The following is a 15,528-nucleotide window of genomic DNA, read 5'->3' as shown; positions in this document are numbered from 1 at the left end:
GAGAGTCCAGAGGAGGTTCACAAGGATGATTCTGGTAATGAAGGAGTTAACATATGAGGAGCATTTTGCAGCTTTGGGCCTGTACTCACTCAAACTTAGAAGAATGCGGGGTGGGGGGAGGCATGGGGAGATCTCATTGACACCTTCCGAATGTTGAAAGGACTAGATAAAGTTGATGTGGAGAGGATGTTTCCTCTGGTGGGGGATATCCAGAACTAGAGGGCACAGCCTCAAAATTGACTGATGACATTTTAGAACAGAGGTAAGGAGGAATTTTTTTAGCCAGCGTGTAGTGAATCTGTGGAATGCTCTGCCACAGACTGTGGTGGAGGCCAAGTCGATGAATATTAAAAGCGGAAACTGATAGTTTCCTGATTGGTCAGGGTATCAAAGGATATGCGAGAAGGCAGGTGTTATGGTATTGAGGGGGATCTGGGATCAGCCATGATGGAATTGCCTAATTCTGATTCTACGTCTTAAGGTCTTATGGTCAAATGGAATCTCAGCTATTTTGTCCATTAGTTTTTGTTCTTTAGAGTTGTCTCAAATAAATGGCGACCCTGATTAACTGATGGCCCAGTTAACCAGAATCGACTATATTTCTGCTGATGTTGTAAATGTTCAGAAATATCAGATTGTAATGCAGAAAAATAGGAGGTGCAGCTAACTTGGGTTTCAAAATTCATGTATGTAACTCTTGCTTCGGCTCGCGGCTTAATGTAGGGGTGATAACCATGGCCTGGCCAAACTTAAGAAATCTCGTTTGGGTGGATACTATGCGATATGTCCCCTGTTAGAAATTAGTACCCCAAAATAACAAACAATAAACCATCTGCGAATAAACAATTAAGCTTTATAATTCTTACTTTGACTATATGGTTAGTAAAGAAATGAAAAAAGAAAAGGGCCCAGTCTTATTAAACAGTCTGTGGCGCAAAGTTGGAGTTCACTGATAAGTCGATCGTTCGCCATCGACCTCCTCCGATTGTCGCTGCCCTTCAGACCCTCGCACCGAGTCCACCCTGTCAGGCGGTCTACCAAATCACTCAATTCGCATCTTCTCTCCTCATCTCTCCCTGGCAAAAGCCCGTGAAAAACCTCCTTGCAGATTCACAAGACAGAGCAACAAAATCCTGATTGGCTAACATGCATACCACAGTCCTGTTATCTCCGGCCATAACCCAAACATTGCTGCTACAGAGAAACTGTTACCTTAGCAGTGAACATTACAGAGAAGTCAGTACAGCGCATGACACTCTTCCCCCCCCCCCCCCCCACCAAATTTAGTCATGTCCTCATGACATTGAGATAATTCGCCAACCCTTCCTGCAAAACACAAAGCCCAATCCAGGTGCAAAAGGCAATGACATAACTCCCCAAAACAGTAGAGATCACGCCCTGTTCCCCAGGTGCTACATAGGCCAACCTATGCGGTGGTTTCCTAATTCTCTGAGACCTCCATACCTTCTCACCTAACCTGGCGAGTCCTCCCCTGACCTGTCACTCATGCCACCCTGCAACTCGGAGCCCTCTGTCCCATGTCCAGGTCCTGCTGTAACTCAGGTTGCCCATAGATAGGGCCCCCCCCCCCATTTCACCTGACTCAGCGGGAGAAGGGTTGGGAGTCTCTTCCTCAATCCCTGAGGAGTTAGCGAAAGGCAGCATGTACCACACATCCAGGTCCTCATCCTCCGAATCAGTATCCCTCTCGGGTGAGGGCTAGCCTAAACTCAACTGGTGGGGGTCTGGTAGTCCCCCCGTGTTTCCGAAGAGTCCTTTTACTAGGTGTAGGCTCCAAGTCAGGCTCTGGATCTACCTGCACCTCTTGACCCGGGGGCAACAGCTGGTTCCAATGGAGAATCTTGACAGGTTCATTCCCATCCTCTGATTTCACCTGGAAAACTGGTAGGTTTGGCATCTGACGCTCTACTACATAGGGCGTAGCTGCCCAGCAGTCAGCCAACTTATGCTTTCCAGGTAGCCCCAAAATTCCTTATGAGGACTCTATCTCCCACAAGGAGTTGGGAGAGCCTCACCTTTTGATCATACCTTCTCTTATTCCCTTGATTCTGATGGGCAGCCGTGACCCCAGCTAATTCATAAGCTCTTTTTTAACTCTCTTCTCATGTCAGACACATACTTCAAATAAGTCTTTGGTGGTAAGTCACCCTCGTCAGTCCCAAACCAAAGGACAGTGGGCAACCTTGCCTTACACCCAAACATCAGATAATATGGCGAGTACCCAGTAGCTTCATTTCGCGTACAATTATAACTGTGAACCAGATGCCCAATATGTTGACTCCACCTGCTCTTCTTGCTGATCTCCAGGGTCCCGAGCATGTCCAGCAAGGTCCGGGGGGTTAAACCTCCGGCTGGGGATCACCCTGTGGATGATAGGTTGTGGTCCTCAACTTCTCGCCTCCCAGCATGCCCAGTAACTCACAGATGAATCTGCTCTCAAAATCCTGTCCCTGATCACTATGTATTCACCTGGGAAGGCTATAATAAATGAAATACTTATCCCAAAACACCTTTGCCGCCATAGTCACCCTCTCGTTCCTGGTAGGAAAAGCCTGATGTAGTGGTCCGTGATGACTAAGACATTCACTGTGTTGCTGGCATCAAGTTCTATTGACAAGAAATCCATACACACCAGGTCCAGAGGCCTTGCACTCTGAAGGTGGGACAAGGGAGCTGCCTGCGGAGACAGTGTCATCCACTGTATGCATCGAATGCATGACTTGCAGTGTTCTTCGACCAACGACTTCATTTGGGGCCAGTAAAACTGGTCTCTGAGCAATCCATAGGTCTTTTCCACCCCCAAATGTCCAGAATCATCATGAAGTGATTTCAGCGCAATCCTCCGATACTTCTCTGGCAGAACCAGCTGGCAACGCTGGGGTCCGGTGTGAGATCTGGTTCTTCAACTCCAACCGAGGCCATTCTCGTAGTAATTGAGGCTCCAATGTGTGTTTCGTCTCCCTGCCTGAGTCATGTCTCCCTTTTCGACCGCTGACCAAATGGTACCAATGCCTGGGTCATATCGCTGAGCAACAGCCACTTCCCCAGAACTCAATTCTGGCAGTTGATTTGTCTTCAGAGCAGTCAGGTTACAGTAAACTTGAGGGATGGCATCATCAGAAGCCCCCAATTGATCCACTGCTCGCTCCTTCCCCTCCTTTCCCTCTGCCTTCATGGTGATGGCAAACTGACACATGGCCTTCACCCCAGGGGCAGGAATGCTCTCCCACTCCTTGTCCCTAACCATTCCCTCATGTACCCTTCGGGACAAAGCATCAGCATCAACGTTCCTGCTTCCTGGCTGGTACTTTAGACTGAAATCATAGGCAGACAACGCTGCCAACCACCGATGGCCTGTGGCATCCAGTTTCGCTGAAGGCAGGATATAAGTTAGGGGGTTGTTGTCAAACTTGGCCCGTAGAGGTAGTCACTCAGCTTATCCACTGCCGTCCATTTCAACACTAGAAATTCCAACTTGCGTGGGAGATAGTTTTTCTCGGAGAGTGACAGACTCCGGCTGACAAATGCAACGGGTTTCAACCCGGAGCCCTGATCCTGATACAGGATGCCCCCTAAACCCTCTTGGCTGGCATCTGTGTGCAGTGCATATGGTAATCAGGGGTCTGCAAAAGCCAGCACCGGTGCCTGGGTCAGCAGCTCCTTCAACGACTGAAAGGTCTCCTCACATTTTGCATCCCATCTTGGTCCAAAGGGCTCTGATGGGCTAAGATACTCTCCTGTCCTTTCTCCCCCCTCCCTTTCTTCCCTGAGGGAGCGTAACTGCACAGAAGCTGATTCAAAGGGTGACTCACTTTCGCGTAGCCTTTCACAAACCTCCGATTGTAACCACAGAACCTGAGGAACAAGCGCAGAGCGCTCACAGTCTGGGGTCTTGGCCAGGTGGTAACTGCCTCGATCTCAGCTGGGTCTGTATCTACCCCCCGTGAGACTATGTGCCCAATATAGCTAACAGACGTTTGGCAGAACTGGCACTTGTCCAGGGGAAGTTTTAACCCTTCAGCTATCAGGCAGCCCAGCACCTTCAGCAGCTTCGCTTCATGTTCTTCCAAGGTGGATCCAAATACTATGTGGTCATCCAGGTACACCAATACCTCAAGCAAGTTCATATCCCCCACCGTCTTCTCCATGACCCGCTGGAAGTTTGCAGGAGCTCCCAAGATGCCCTTTGGCATCCTTTCGAACTAGAAAAATCCCAGGGGACATATAAATGCTATTTTCTCTTTATCGGGCTCACTCATGGGGATCTGTTAATATCCACTCCTCAAGTCCAGCACACTGAACCACTTCACACCACACAGGCAGGCCAGTGCGTCTTCAATCCTGGGGACAGTATACTGGTCAGGGATGGTGTGCCTGATCAGAGTCCTACAGTCCACACACATCTGTACCTTCCCATTCTTCTTTGGGACCACTACTATTGGGAACGCATAGGGGCTTCGGGTCTTGGTGATGATCCCAGCTTCCTTCAACTTACACAAATGCTGCTGAACATCCTCCACCTCTGCAGGGGCCAGTCGCCGCTACCTTTCTCTGAACAGAATATTCTTAGTCACTGGGATAGTGTGACAGGTGCTCTTGGAACAACCCACATCAAACTTGTCAATGGAAAAGACACCTTCCAGCTTCAGCATCTTCTCTACCAGCCTCCTCTTCTAACCCGCAGGAACCGAGGAGTCCCCAAAGTTGAATGACTCAGCAGTCAACTTTCCCCCTTTTTCCAATAGTTTCTCCCCGGTGTGTTTCACAGGGGCACTACACATCACTGTCACCAGTAACAAATGCGCCAGGGGTATCCCCTGCTTGAAGGTGACCTCCCACTTCGTAGTGTTCTGGACAATCACTGCCATCCTGCGTTCCTGTACAACCAAGGGCTTCTGCAACTCATGCCTCACCAGTACTGGAAGAAGTCACCTGGGTCTGCAAAATCTACTGGTGCAACCTTTCCTTGCTCCTCCCTCTTAATGAGGTGTTTTGCCCACAGAACCACTACTTGATGTTTCTGTATTTTGCACCAGTCTCTGTAAACTGCAGGGACTGTTGTGCAAGAAAATCCCAGGAGATCAGCAGTTTCTGAGATACTTAACCCAGACTGTCCAGCACCAACAATCGTTCCACAGTCAAAGTCATTTAGACCACGTTTCTTCCCCATTCTGATGTTTGGTCGAAACATTGTGACGTTAACTGCATGTTTTTATGCATTGAGATGCTGCTACGTGATTGGCTGATTAGGTATTTGCATTAACAAGCAGATGCAATGAATAAAGTCACTACTGCGTGTGTGTATATATACTTCCCCTCATATGTATCAATTGTGCTGAATTGGTGATGGTTGAAAGCTTCAGGTAGCTAGATGTAAACATCACCAACAGTTAGTTGTGGTTCAACCACATAGATGCTATGAAGAAGGATAGATTTTATCCTTCTATTAGAAGCTATTTAGTGGACCTCTTGTACAATAAAGATGTATTAGAAACATAGAAAATAGGTGCAGGAGTAGGCCATTCGGCCCTTCGAGCCTGCATCGCCATTCAACTTTACAATCTACTGCAGCGTTGTCCTTGCACTTATTGTCTACCTGCACTGCATTTTCTCTAACTGTAACACCATAATCTGTATTTGGTTACTGCTTTTTCCTTGTACTGCTCCATTTACTTGTGCTTTGAAATGATCAGTATGGATGTTTATGCAAATCAAAGTTTTTTCACTATCTTTGTGCACTCGACAAAAATAAGCTGATTACCAATTATAGGAAGTACAGTTGACGTTTCAGGCCAAGACCCTTTGTCAGGACTAACTGAAAGAAAAGATAGTAAGAGATTTGGAAAGTGGAAGGGGGAGGGGGAAATCCGAAATGATAGGAGAAGACAAGAGGTGGAGGGATAAAGCTAAGAGCTGGAAAGTTGATTGGCAAAAGGGATACAGAGCTGGAGAAGGGAAAGGATCATGGAATGGGAGGCCTAGGGAGAAAGAAAGGGGGAGGGGAGCACCAGAGGGAGATGGAGAACAGGCAGAGTGATGGGCAGAAAGAGAGAAAGAAAAGGAGGGGGAAAAAAGACTAAATATATCAGGGATGGGGTAAGAAGGGGAGTAAGGGCATTAACGGAAGTTAGAGAAGTCAATGTTCATGCCATCATGTTGGAGGCTACCCAGCCGGTATATAAGGTGTTGTTCCTCCAACTTGAGTGTGGCTTCATCTTGTCTCCCGATGTGGCCTTTTATATATTGGTGAGACCCAATGCAGACTGGGAGACCGTTTCGCTGAACACCTACGCTCTGTCCGCCAGAGAAAGCAGGATCTCCCAGTGGCCACACATTTTAATTCCACGTCCCATTCCCATTCTGATATGTCTATCCATGGCCTCCTCTACTGTCAAGATGAAGCCACACTCAGGCTGGAGGAACAACAGCTGATATTCCGTTTGGGTAGCCTCCAACCTGATGGCATGAACATTGATTTCTCTAACTTCCGTTAATGCCCCTCCTCCTCTTCTTACCCCATCCCTTATTTTTCTATTTATTTATTATTCCACCTCCCTTCCCCCCCTTTTTTCTCTCTCTGCCCCTCTCACAATCACTCCTTGCCTGTTCTCAAACACCCTCTGGTGCTCCCCTCCCCCTTTTTTTCTCGTGTTTGTGTAATTACCAATTACTCTTCTTTCTAATCCTTTAACTCAGAAACATGTAATTTGAGTGGCAGTGTGCTCGGATATTGACTTTGACTTAGTTTTGTACTCTGCAAAGATTTGTTTCTGCAATTTGTGGTGCTTTTTTGTTTTTTTTTAAGAATAACTCCCTACACATGTATTGGAAGAAGACAATGCTCTTTTTAAACATGTTACACTGTTATTTCACAAACCGCCCACTGGGTGTAGCTGAAAATCCATTCAAATCGTTCATTTCTTCAGAATTGTGCAGTTATAATTTTTAACTTTCATATCTAACATTTTTTTATAATCAGATCTATTGTGTAAAAATTCATCTTAGTGCCTTTCAGTCATCCAACTTCTCTAATATAACCTTTGAGCATTGTTTTAGTTTGCCCCTTCTGACTGTGTTGGACAGTCATTTGGGTCTTTCCAGGAATTTGATATTGGTGGTCTGTATTTTGAATTCAATTGAAGAATATTTTTAAAGTGCATATTAAATTATTGCTTTTAATGCTAGCAGCTGTGGCACTAATCATGTGGGACCATTCATGGTTTTTTTTCTTTTTGTTTTTCTTGCAGTTCTAAATTTCTCTCTGTGCATCTTGATGTTTAGGAGCCATATGCTTCATGTGAACACCAGTCTGCTAAGGGAGGAAAAAACTGATTGTAACCTTTTAGAAAAGTACACAAGAAGTTGAAAAATCTAGAAAATGTGTTTGTTTACTTGAACTTTGAATGAAAGCATTGATTATCATCCAGAAATTTTAGAACACATGTTGGAAGCTTCACCCAACATTCTAAATATTAACTGATCAGTGCCTATTTTTTTTTAAATTTCAGGTCTTTGCTCACTTATCTTTGAAGGAAAGATGTCTTTCAGCATCGTTGGTTTGCAAGTACTGGCGTGACCTTGGTCTAGATTTCCAGTTTTGGAAGCAGCTAGATCTCAGTGGACGACAGCAGGTATGGACTTGGTTGTCTTATTTATATAGATAATCCTGGAGGCCACGTGAATGTGACATATGAAAAACATTTACTAAATTTGCAGGTTGTATATAACAAGCTTTTACATCAAGAAGGGCTGTGTAAATTTCTATACAAAGATGTGCTCTTCACGTACCAATGACATTTGTAATAAATAATAGGTAGACTTTTTTGCTTGCAAGGTATTTTCAGTGCATCTTGGAAAATAATTTAAAAAATGATAGTATTTCAATTGTTCCTACTAAATATTCGATCATCCTTTTCTTTTGGAAAAGTGAACTGTCTGGGGTAAGGTAGTATGTGTTCAACTCCACAGCTACTGAGTGCTCCCATCAGTAAATGCTGGCTTGGCAATGGTACTCATCCTTGAGAATAAATTAATATCTTTTTAAAATCAACTTGTATAATCAAGTTATGCTTGAAGTTTTGATGAAGGGTCTCGGCCCGATACATTGACTGTTTACTCTTTTCCATAGATGCTGTCTTGCATGCTGAGTTCCTATGGCATTTTGTATGTGCTACCCTAGTAGTTCTATTAGGCTATCATTGTGAACTATTGCACAGGAAAATACCTGCAGTCCTGCTGGATGGAGATGTGCAGGTTTTTGGCTACACATCTCCTGTGCTGTTTTGGCTGTTTGGATGATAAAATTTGTTTAATATGCAGATCAGACTGTCCTTCTCAGGTACCTTCTGTCCTTGTTTATCTGATTGGCGGAGCACAGGATACCCTGGTGTTTAGCTATAGTGTATCACATGGACTATGGTCATGATGCATTTTTTGAAAAAAGAATTGTGGAATCCTTAAAAACAAGAAGGGCATAAGGTTAATTTGGCCCATTGGGGCTCTCTGTAGAAGAGTCCATTGAGAGCCCTTCGCTCAGTCATCATCTTATTGTCCTACCTATTTCCCTGTAACCTGTTCCCTCACATGTGCCCATTAACATTCCTTTGATTCTCACACCCACCACCCATACTAGGGGTAATTCACAGTTGCCAACTAACTTATCTTTAGGAAGAAATGGGAAACCAGAGAAAACTTCTACCATCCCAGAGAATATGTGCAGACCCTGCACAGATAGGACTGGAGGCCAGATTTGAATTCTGTTCACTGTTGTTATGAGATTCCTGATTTGAAACAACTTGATTGTAAAAAAAAATGCTTTCACTGTTCTATTGAATTCGAATAAAATATGCTAGTGAAATGCAGAAAAAATATTCTGACCACTTACACTCAATATACATGAAAGCGACAAAAGAATTTTTTGTCAAGGATCTGTCTTAAGGAAATTAATAATTAAACTGACAGCTGAATGAAATAGTTTGTGACATACTGAATTAAGTGGAAATTCTCAAATATTTGTTTACAAAATGCTGAAAGGTACTGTAGAGTTGATTTATAAGACATTCAAAATTAGGGTGGTGGAAGCTTTGTGAATTCTGTTTTGACTTGTGGTTTGAGATGTAGGTTTCCAAGACTTCCCATAAGTGAGAGTATGATGTGCTTCCTTTAAATGGTTTATGTTGCCTTCACACAAGAAATGAAAATATTCATTTGTGGCTTTCCTGTTCTCTCTATTGTGTTGGAAAATATTTGTGGCTTTTCTACTCCATGTTCATGTTGTGAAATTCAATAAACAAACTCTTTCAGCCATTCCAGAGTTGAGTTAATTTTATTCCATTCCAAATTGGATTTAAAATACTTTTGTACTGTTCGTTTTGTTAGAGAGCGAGAAGAAACTAGAACATTATATAGGGGTGGGTGGTGAGGGTTGGGGAGCTAGTTTTCTAGTGCTAATGGGGAAGGTCAAGTGAGGCAATAGGATGAGTGCCTCAGTGGGAATTTAGGAAGGAGAGTAAGAAAATTGGAAGGGCAACCGAGGAATGTGTATCCAAGATAAATGGCAAAGTAAAGCACTGAAGAGGGGCAAGAAAAGAAATATGTTAATGACGACATCAGTGACACAGTCAGTTATAGAACCATGCAATGCTGAAGCTAGCATTTCAGCCCACCATGATCATAATGACCATCAAGTAGTTATCTTGATTTGTCCCATTTTCCATCACTTTATGCTTACCCTTCTATGCCATAGAGCTTCATAGACATGCACAAGTCAGAAATGGATCCTTGACTCAACTTTTCCATTAATGTGTTTTACTGAGCTAGTCCTATTTTCATGCATTTGGCCCACATCCCCCTAAATGTTTTCTGTCCACATACCTGTCCAAATGTCTTTAAAATGTTGTAATTGTACCTACCTCTGTATCTTACTCTGAAAGCTTGTTCTAGCTACACATTACCCTGTGTGTGTGTGTGTGGGGGGCAGGGGGAATTAAGATTAGCTTTATTTAATACACGTACAGTGAAATGCATCACTTACGCTGAATCAAATTAGCGAGGACTGTGCTGAGCAGCCTGAAGGAGTTGCCATGTTTCCAATGGCAATACAGTATAGCAAGCCCACAGCTCACTAACCCTAATTGTACATCTTTGGAATGTGGGGAGAAACTGGAGAAAACCCCTGCCTTACAAACAGCAGTGGGAACCAACAGCATTATGCTAACCACTGCACTACTGTGCCATTCAGATCCCCTGTAAATCTTTTCTGTCTCACCTTTAAACTTGTGCACTCTAATTTTAGACTCCCCTAAAATGGGAGAAAGTGACTCACCTACCCTTTCTATACCATATGCCCTCCATGATTTTATTGATTTCTCAGGTGTGCCCTGAGCCTCCTTTATTTACTCTAGAGAAAACAATCCTAGCCTATCCAGTCGAATAACTTGTCCTCCAGTTTCAGCAACTTCATTGTGAATCTTCTTTGCCCCCTCTGACCAAAGCTATACATAATATTCCAGACGCAGTCTCACCAGTATATTGTACAGCTGTAACTTGATATCCTAATTCTTGTACATGATATCCCATCTGATGAAGGCAATTGTGCCATGTTCTCTACACTGCCTTCACTTTGTCTCATTTTAAGGGAATTATGTACTTGTATATTTGGTCTTTCTGTTCCACAATTCTTCCTGGTGTACAGTGCCTATAAAAAGTATTCATCCCCTCCTCCCAGAAGTTTTCATGTTTTATTGTTTTACAACATTGAATCACAGTGGATTTAATTTGGCTTTTTTGACACTGATCAACAGAAAAAGGCTCTTTCATGTTAACGTGAAAACAGATCTCTACAACGTGATCTTAGTTAACAACAAGTATAAAACACTAAATAATTGATTGCATAAGTATTCACCCCCTTCAAGACAGTATTTAGTAGATGCACCTTTGGTAGAAATTGCAGCCTTGAGTGTGTGGATAGATCTCTATCAGCTTTGCACATCTGGACATTGCAATTTCTCCCCATTCTTCTTTACAAGACTGCTCAAGCTATGTCAGATTGCGTGGGGGTGATAAGTGAATAGCCCTTTTCAAGTCTAGCTTCATATTCTCAATTGGATTGAGGTCTGGACTCGGACTTGGCCACTTCAGGACATGAACCTCATTGTTTTTAAGCCATTGCTGTGTAGCATTGGTTTTATACTTGAGGTCATTGTCTTGCTGGAAAACAAATCTTCTCACATGTCGCAGTTCTTTTGCAGACTGCGTCATGTTTTCCTCCAGGATTTTTCTGTATTTTGCTGCATTCATTTTACCCTCTACCTTCACGCACCTTCCAGGACCTGCTGCAGTGAAGCATCACCACCCTGCTTCATGGTAGGGATGGTGTGTTTTTTGATGATGTGCAGTGTTTGGCTAATGCCAAACATAGCGTTTAGTCTGAGGGCTAAAAAGCTCAATTTTGATTTTATCAGATCACAGAACATTCTTCCAGCTAACTTCAGGGTCTCCCACATGCCTTCTGGAAAACTCTAGCATTTCATGTTTTTTTTTCAACAGTGGCTTTCTCTTTGCCACTTTCCCAGAAAGCTGCGACTGGTGAAGTATCCAGGCAACAGTTATTGTACGATACACACAATCACTCTCATCTCAGCCACTGAAGCTTGTAACTCCTCCAGAGTTATCATAGGTCTCTTGATGGCCTCCCTCACTAGTCCCCTTCTTGCATGGTCACCCAGTTTTAGAGGATGACCTGCTGTAGGTAGGTTTACTGTTGTGCTATATTCTTTCCATTTCTTGATGATTTTTAACTGGGATATTCAGTGACTTGGAAATTTTCTTGCATCCATCCTCTGACTTGAGCATTTCAATAACCTTTTCGTGGAGTTACTTGGAGTGTTCTTTTGTCTTGATGTCTGGTTTTTGTCAGTATACTGATTCACCAGCAGTGGACCTTCCAGATACAGGTGTATTTTTACTACAATCAATTGAAACACCTTACCTGCACACAGTGATCTCCATTTAACTAATTATGTGACTTCTAAAGCCAATTGGCTGCACCAGTGATAATTTGGTATGTCATATTAAATGGAGTGAATACTTTTGCAATCAACTATTTTGTGTTTTAGTTGTAATTTAGATCACTTTGTAGAGATCTGTTTTCACTTTGACACAAGAAGGTCTTTTTCTGTTGATTAGTGTCAAGAGAGCCAAATTAAATCCACTGTGATTCAATGTTGTAAAACAATAGAACATGAAAGGGGGAATGAATGCTTTTTATAGGCACTCTGTGACTGTTTGTACTGTGTTTTGTACCTTGTCCCTGGAGTAATGCTGTTTTGTTTAGCGGTATTCATATATGGTTGAGTAACAATTAAACATGAACTTCCCAGAGACCAATTTTCCCCACTTTCTCAGTTGATCTAGATCCAGCTGTTACCTTAAGCAACCTCATCACTGTCCACTGCACCATAACATTTGCAGACTTTTTAATCATGGAAACCTTTGATGGGGGGGGTGGGGAACGATGAGCTTGTTCGAATCTAGACTTATCCAAATCATTAATGTATATGACAGACTTCAGTGGATCCAGCACCACTCTCTGCAGCATGCTACTAAGTACAGGCCTCCTATCTGAAAAGCAACTCTGCACTAAAGTCCATGTAGACAAAGTGTACCGCCCTACCCTGGTTGATCCTCTTGGTTACGTTTTGGGAAAAAAATACTCAATCCATTTGAATTCTAGACACTTGTGAGAGTGCTCTACCACTCTCTCAGACATGCTTTCTAGATTCTGACCACCTTTGGATGAAGACCTTGAACCCGTTCCTTTACCCTAAACCTATGTCCTCTGGTCATCTACTGTGAAGAAAATTATCTTAATATGTACTCCATCTGCGCTCCTCATAAATTAATAAACCTCTATTATGTTCTGCTACTTTCTCCTCTATTTCAAAGAAACAAACCCAGCCTATTCAGTCTCTCAAACATTCCATTTTAGGCATTATCACCTCCACAACCCCTCTAGTGTATTTGTATCCTTCCTATAGTGCCGTAATGACAGTACTCTATCAGTGGCCAAATGAAAGTTTCACTTAATCCCTGCTTTTATATGCTGTGCCCTGTCTAATGAAGGCATGCCTTCCTTATCTACCTTTACTGCTTTCAGGTACCTTGTACATCAGTAACTCTCTGTTTCTCAATGCCTTGAGGCTCTGTCATTGATTGGGTTAGCCTGTCCTTGTTAATCCTCTTTAAATGCATGACCGAGCATTTATCAGGGTTAATTTCCAGCTCTCATTGCTCTGGCTGCTGTATTGCTCTCCTCATATAACCAGTGATGCACATTTTTGTTTTATGTGCATGGTGACTGACCACACCTCTTATATTTGCATCTTAACGTATACAATGTAGGGTTACACTACTGATCATTATGCTACACCATTAGTCAAAGCCTTCCAGTCACAAGAACAATCCTCTATTACCATTCCTGGCCTCCTTGTTGTGCCAGTTTTATATCCAATTTGCTGACTTGTTCTGAATCCTATGTACTCATTTAGTACTTTGTTGAAGTTCTTCATATATAGCCCTACTTAAATCAATACATTGAAGATTTATTTTTGATTGGTCGGACAAAATCTTTTTATAATAAAAAAATTATGCTGGCTATGATTAATCCCTGTCTTTCAATGTATAGATCAATCTTGTCTGTGAGGAAAATTTTCCTATAATCTTCTTAACACGGAAGTAGACATACTTATTTATCCCAGCTCTCTGTGAATAAAACACCTCTATTACTCTCCTGCAGTTTGGACCTCACCTAAGACCAGTGAAGGCTTAAAATTCTTTGTCAAAATGACTGCAATTTCCTCCCAAAAACAGAAACAGAATCCTTGTCTAGCAGATTCAGATGCAACTGAACTAGCCCTGAGGATTTATCCACAAAGCCACCTCTTCCATTTTAATGGTAACTTGTTCTAGAATTTTACTTTCTGACTTCACCCACAACATGAACTTTCAGGAAATAATGTTATTTTAAAAAATATATAGCTCTGTAATATATTGTATGTTCACTTGATAGCAGTTGTTCTTATTTTGCTATGGGTTCTTTTGTCCTTGAAGGTGTTTTCTTTAAGCTCTGGGAAAGAAAAGTTCCAAAATGAAATTAAACAGATTGTATTTGTTCTTAAACTTGTATTGAAAAGATAATAACTGTACTCTACTTTGATTGCTTATGGTTAAAATAAGTTATATTTTTCTTGTTTCTTGACAGATCACTGATGATGTACTCAAGCGAATTGCATCCAAAAACAGGAACCGAATCCAAATTAATATATCTGATTGTCGAAATATCTCTGACACTGGAGTGAGTTCCATAGCTATGCAGAGCCCAGGTCTGCAGAAATATATAGCATATCGATGCAAGCAACTTAGTGACATTTCCCTCATTGCAATAGCATGCCATTGCCCTTTTTTGCAGAAAGTGCATGTTGGAAACCAGGACAAGCTTACAGATGAATCTTTAAAACAGGTATTAATTTTATTATTATTAAATGTTCAATTTGAAACCTTTTTTTATGAATTTCGTTAATCTATTATATGCTTTAATTATATCTTAATCCTTGCCAGGCATTTTAGAACCATGGTATTAGGTGAACATGTTCACAGTATAGTAGTAGTTTGATTGGCAATAAAAGGGTATTTCATTCACTTGGTACTACATTAGCTTAATTAAATTAAATATTATTGTTTGATATAATTACTGGGCACAAGGAATGTTTCTAGTGTGCTGTTTCATGAAATGAAAGAATAGATTAGGTTGTATCTGCAAACTAATGTGTTGCTGTGATTGAGTTCTTTGGTTGACAACCACTTTCTCCACAGTTCCCACGTACTCTAACTTCCTTGTTGATCAAATATCGGTCAATCTGTCACATTTCAATAAACATTTCAATAAATAGCTCTTTAGGAAAGCAAATTCCAGCCTCCTGAAAGAAGAAGTGCACTACTCACACCTGGAAACTGTAGTCTTATTAGGGATAGTCAGAATGTCTTTGTGGAAGTGTGATTGTGCATTACAAACTTGACTGAGTTATTTGAGGAGATAATAAAGATTATTTACGAGGGCAGGCCAGTGTAGGTCATTTCAAAGTTCAAAGTAAATTTTATTATCAGAGTACATATGTGTCACCAAAAAAAACTGTGAAATTATTTTCCTGTGGGCATACACAGCAAATTTTCGCTATAACGTGATCAATGAAAGATCAAGTAGAGTGTAGAAGTCATCATACTGTGCAAAAACAAATATAAATAAATAAAAAGAGCATGAAATAATAAGGTAAAGTGACCTTAAAGTGAGATCACTGGTTGTGAGAACATCTCAATGGATAGGCGTAACTCCTTTGTTCTAGAGCCTGATGGTTATGGAGTGGTAACTGTTAATGAACCTGGTGGTGCGAGTCCTGAGGCTCTTGTACCTTCACCCTGATGGCAGCTGTGAGTAAAGAGCATGCCCTGAGT

General features: G+C 42.0%; 1 protein-coding gene across 2 annotated transcripts in view; it reads left to right on the top strand.

Moving 5' to 3' along the window:
• The window catches only part of fbxl17 (F-box and leucine-rich repeat protein 17), a 684,991-nt gene that overhangs the window by 16,124 nt on the left and 653,339 nt on the right, over nucleotides 1-15,528 (top strand). For both annotated transcript variants that reach the window (XM_073068092.1, XM_073068101.1), the window contains exons 3-4: nucleotides 7,530-7,652; nucleotides 14,282-14,539. In XM_073068092.1, the coding sequence (XP_072924193.1) occupies nucleotides 7,530-7,652; nucleotides 14,282-14,539 (381 nt within the window). The remainder of the gene's footprint in view (nucleotides 1-7,529; nucleotides 7,653-14,281; nucleotides 14,540-15,528) is intronic.

Source organism: Hemitrygon akajei, chromosome 2, assembly GCF_048418815.1.
Source record: "Hemitrygon akajei chromosome 2, sHemAka1.3, whole genome shotgun sequence".
Classification (NCBI taxonomy): Eukaryota; Metazoa; Chordata; class Chondrichthyes; order Myliobatiformes; family Dasyatidae; genus Hemitrygon; species Hemitrygon akajei.
This window is presented reverse-complemented; position numbering and strand designations above follow the sequence as displayed.